Here is a 4197-nt window from a genome sequence, read left to right on the forward strand (position 1 = left end):
TGCTTTGCACTGTCTGCTCATTACTGACACACACACACACACACACACACACACACACATCACACACACCACACATGACATAAGGAGAGCCTTTTATTCTGCACTCGCCAGTGTCATACTCTGTTTTTAGACCATCAAAATGCATAAAATTGTGTATAAAACACACACAAACGTTAAAAAATTGTAAGATCATAAATTAAAATGTATAAATAGCAACCTGAAGACAAAACACTCAATTCACAATAGAAGTAATCTCACAGCACCCATGTTTAAATGTCCAGCAGAAATATTGTTTCAGAAATATCCAGAATATTGTGTTTTTTTCGGTGTTGTGTTAGAGCTGGTTCTGGATCTAAGGGTCTGGTTCTGGATCTCAGAGCCGGTTCCAGATCTCAGGGGCCAGTTCTGGAGCTCAGGGGCCGGTTCTGGATCTAAGGGTCTGGTTCTGGATCTCAGAGCCGGTTCCAGATCTCAGGGGCCAGTTCTGGAGCTCAGGGGCCGGTTCTGGATCTAAGGGTCTGGTTCTGGATCTCAGAGCCGGTTCCAGATCTCAGGGGCCAGTTCTGGATCTAAGGGTCTGGTTCTGGATCTCAGAGCCGGTTCCAGATCTCAGGGGCCAGTTCTGGAGCTCAGGGGCCGGTTCTGGATCTAAGGGTCTGGTTCTGGATCTCAGAGCCGGTTCCAGATCTCAGGGGCCAGTTCTGGAGCTCAGGGGCCGGTTCTGAATCTAAGGGTCTGGTTCTGGAGCTCAGGTGTCGAGCCCGGAGCCGGTTCTGGAGCTCAGGAGCCGGTTCTGGATCTAACGGTCTGGTTCTGGAGCTCAGGAGCCGGTTCTGGAGCTCAGGAGCCGGTTCTGGAGCTCAGGGTCTGGTTCTGGAGCTCAGGAGCCGGTTCTGGAGCTCAGATGTCGGGCTTGGAGCCGGTTCTGGATCTAAGGGTCTGGTTCTGGAGCTCAGGAGCCGGTTCTGGAGCTCAGGAGCCGGTTCTGGATCTAAGGGTCTGGTTCTGAAGCTCAGGGGCTGGTTCTGGAGCTCAGGTGTCGGGCCCGGAGCCGGTTCTGGAGCTCAGGAGCCGGTTCTGGAGCTCAGGTACCGCAGCACGGGCCCCGGCAGCGGCAGCGAGTCGATGGACCTCAGTCTCCGGGTCCCCAGCTGCTCTCGGACCCTCAGCCGGCACAGGTGCATCAGGGGCCGAGGGGACGCTGCAAACACACACACACACACTAATCACCCTCACACTGGAACTGACCTGAGTGTTAGCCTAATGTGTGTATGAAATTCCCAAAATCAACAAACACAAATAAAAATAATAATTCCTAACTGAAATTGTCTTCTGTGTACGAAACGAAGGAAAGCATGAAAGACAAACAGAATTTATATTATAAAAGTGTCACTGTGGGTGAGCGGTTCCCGATCAGGCGAACAGTGTAAAGAAGCGTGTGTGTCCTTCACCGTCTGTGTTGCGGATCCTAAAGCGGGTCCTGAAGACTCACATGTGCTGTCGCTGATGCGGGGCCACTCGGGAGCGTCGCGGAGCAGGGCCGCGGTTCTGCTGCACAGCTGCACGTTTCCCACACACTCCAGCAGCAGATCCACGACCTCAGCGGCGGACCGGCTCCAGCGGGGGGACGCGATCCAGGAGCAGAACTGGCAGAACACAGCAGACACACAGCATTCATACGTCACTGGCAGTCACTGTATAAAGAATGTTTGGGTATAATATGTCAGTTCACTTTATTTTGCTCTCCTCACTTACACAAATCACCTATAGTGTCCTGCACACACTAGTTCAAAACAGAACACAAATGATATCTGGTGTCTGAATAATGATTGGTTTGACTGTGGATTGCTTTGGCTTGATATGTTTTTATGAGTCGCATTTTCCCTACATCCAAAGAATATATGGATACGGATTCTTACACCCGTACAGCGCTTGTCCTCAGAATGAATCTTTAAAGCTACACTGTGTAATTTTTTAAGTTGATTCTTAGCAAAAACCAATTTGTTCTTTCAAAATGATATGTGCTCATTAATGTATAATTACTTCTACCAACTATTCAAGTATTCTCGTAAGCGTAGAATCTGGCGTTTATAATACATACGAGCGAGTCGCTCGAATGGCGGAAGCCATGTTGCGCCTCCATCTTGAAAATGCATTAGCCAAAGAGGGATATACCGGGAAATTCGAGCTTCGCCTTTCGTGTTTTTACACTCAGCGGAAGATTTGAAATAATAGGCCACCGTATGAGTTAAACGCCCTTGGAATGGGAGGGGCTAGAAAGTAATATTCAGTTGGTAGTCATATACAGTTTCACCACTAGATGGGAGTAAATCCTACACAGTGAAGCTTTAATAGCAATGATCTGTACGACAATTGTTATCCAACACCAAATTCATGATCATGGCAGGCCTGAGAGTCACTGAGGCAAACTCATTCACTGGGGTCACCTGCAGCCCGGGCTCCGAGCGGCTCCGGCCGGCGTGCTCCTCCGGCGGGTGTGTGTGCGGTGTGAAGCAGGGCCGGGCGTCGCAGCCGTGCTCCAGCAGACAGCGCAGGACGCTGAGGTGGTGTGTGTGTGTGAGCAGCGCGGGGAGGGCCTCCACACGGGCCCCGTGCTCCAGCAGCAGCGCCACGGTCTCCACACACCCCTGCTCCGCCGCTAGCAGCAGCACCGGCTCCGCGTCAGGGTCGGCTCCGGCCCTCAGCAGCTCCGCGGCCGCCTGCGTGTTCCCGGCGGACACGGCGCAGAGCAGAGCCGAGCCGGAGGAGCGCCGCAGGTTCACGTCACACCCCGAGCGGATCAGCACGCGCAGGGCGTTCAGCTGGTTGTGCTCCGCGGACAGATGCAGCGGAGAGACGCCGCTCTCCCGTACCCGCACGCGGCTGCTGAGCGGCAGCAACAGGGACACTATCCTGCGGGAGACACGAGCTTAATACAGCAAACAAGCATTCTCAATCAAGACACTATTCAGCTTTCCTTTCTCCTGAGATTGTGTTTGCAGTAACAATGACCAGCCTGCAGAAAACTCTGTGTTAATGCCAAATATTAGGTTCTTTTGATCAACTTGTTTTCTTACTGGGAAAAAGAGAGATGAAACCATGTTGATGACCTGAGTCTATGGTAGAGTAGTGAGTTTAGTGTGAGACTCGGGGTCAGGGGTCAGGGGTCAGGGGTCAGATCTGTTCCGTGGGGACCGGAGTCAGTCCTAGAGCTCCTCCTGTCTGAGACTAAGAGACGTCGGCAGATTTCTCCGGCACAGAACACCACACACAGTGTAATGTGATACGCCGGTGTTTTCCAGATGTTTATCTATGTATCATCTTTTTACTCTTAATTCCTTTTAGAACTGTTTTAATTTTCTTTGCTTTTATTTTGTGATTATTTTAATTCCTTTCTTTAAAGCACTTTGAATTACCATAGTGTATAAAGTGTGCTATATAAATGATTCATCTGAGCTCATGATGCGCCTGTTTTTTATCTGAAAAAAATCGAAAAAAATCGAATTTACTAATTCGTAGTACGATTTACTAATTTGTTCCCTCGATTTATAAATTGTGCGCACAATATAGCACATCAGGGGAACAGAACAGCAAATCATGCGCAGTGTTGTTCTCCTGAAAGTCACGAGGGCTCCGATCAGATCAGTGATGATCCGCTCCAGCAAACCAGACCTCGCTTCCCTGAAGAGGGAACTCGTGCGTCGATTAGCGCTGAGAGAACGCTTCGCGAGATGACGTCCTGAAGCACATGTGAAATCTGTCCAATGGTGTGGCGGGACGTCAGAGGCGGGTCACGTGACGAACCAGGACACTATAAAGCTGCCCAAAATAATCCTTTTCACAAGATGTCAAACAAATCTGATGTCCCCAGAATGTGTGTGTGTCAGATCTCCAGGAACAGGTGTGTGTGTGTGTGTCAGATCTTCAAGAACGTGTGTGTGTGTATGTGTGTGTGTGTGTGTGTGTGTGTGTGTGTCAGATCTCCAGGAACAGGTGTGTGTGTGTGTGTGTGTGTGTGTGTGTGTCAGATCTCCAGGAACAGGTGTGTGTGTGTGTGTGTGTGTGTGTGTGTCAGATCTCCAGGAACAGGTGTGTGTGTGTGTGTGTGTGTGTGTCAGATCTCCAGGAACAGGTGTGTGTGTGTGTGTGTGTGTGTGTCAGATCTCCAGGAACAGGAGTAGTGTATCTCCACACACA

General features: G+C 50.3%; 1 protein-coding gene across 1 annotated transcript in view; it reads right to left on the reverse strand.

Moving 5' to 3' along the window:
• Window positions 1-72: 72 nt before the first annotated feature.
• asb2b (ankyrin repeat and SOCS box containing 2b) overlaps window positions 73-4197 on the reverse strand; it is a 19319-nt gene continuing 15194 nt past the window's right edge. Inside the window, exons 6-8 of the mRNA XM_079633165.1 lie at window positions 2448-2913; window positions 1493-1646; window positions 73-1201 (exon numbers count right to left, since the gene is read on the reverse strand). Of these exons, the coding sequence (XP_079489291.1) occupies window positions 1065-1201; window positions 1493-1646; window positions 2448-2913 (757 nt within the window). The 3' untranslated portion in view covers window positions 73-1064. The remainder of the gene's footprint in view (window positions 1202-1492; window positions 1647-2447; window positions 2914-4197) is intronic.

Source organism: Phoxinus phoxinus (genome assembly GCF_949152265.1).
Source record: "Phoxinus phoxinus genome assembly, chromosome: 13".
NCBI lineage: Eukaryota > Metazoa > Chordata > Actinopteri > Cypriniformes > Leuciscidae > Phoxinus > Phoxinus phoxinus.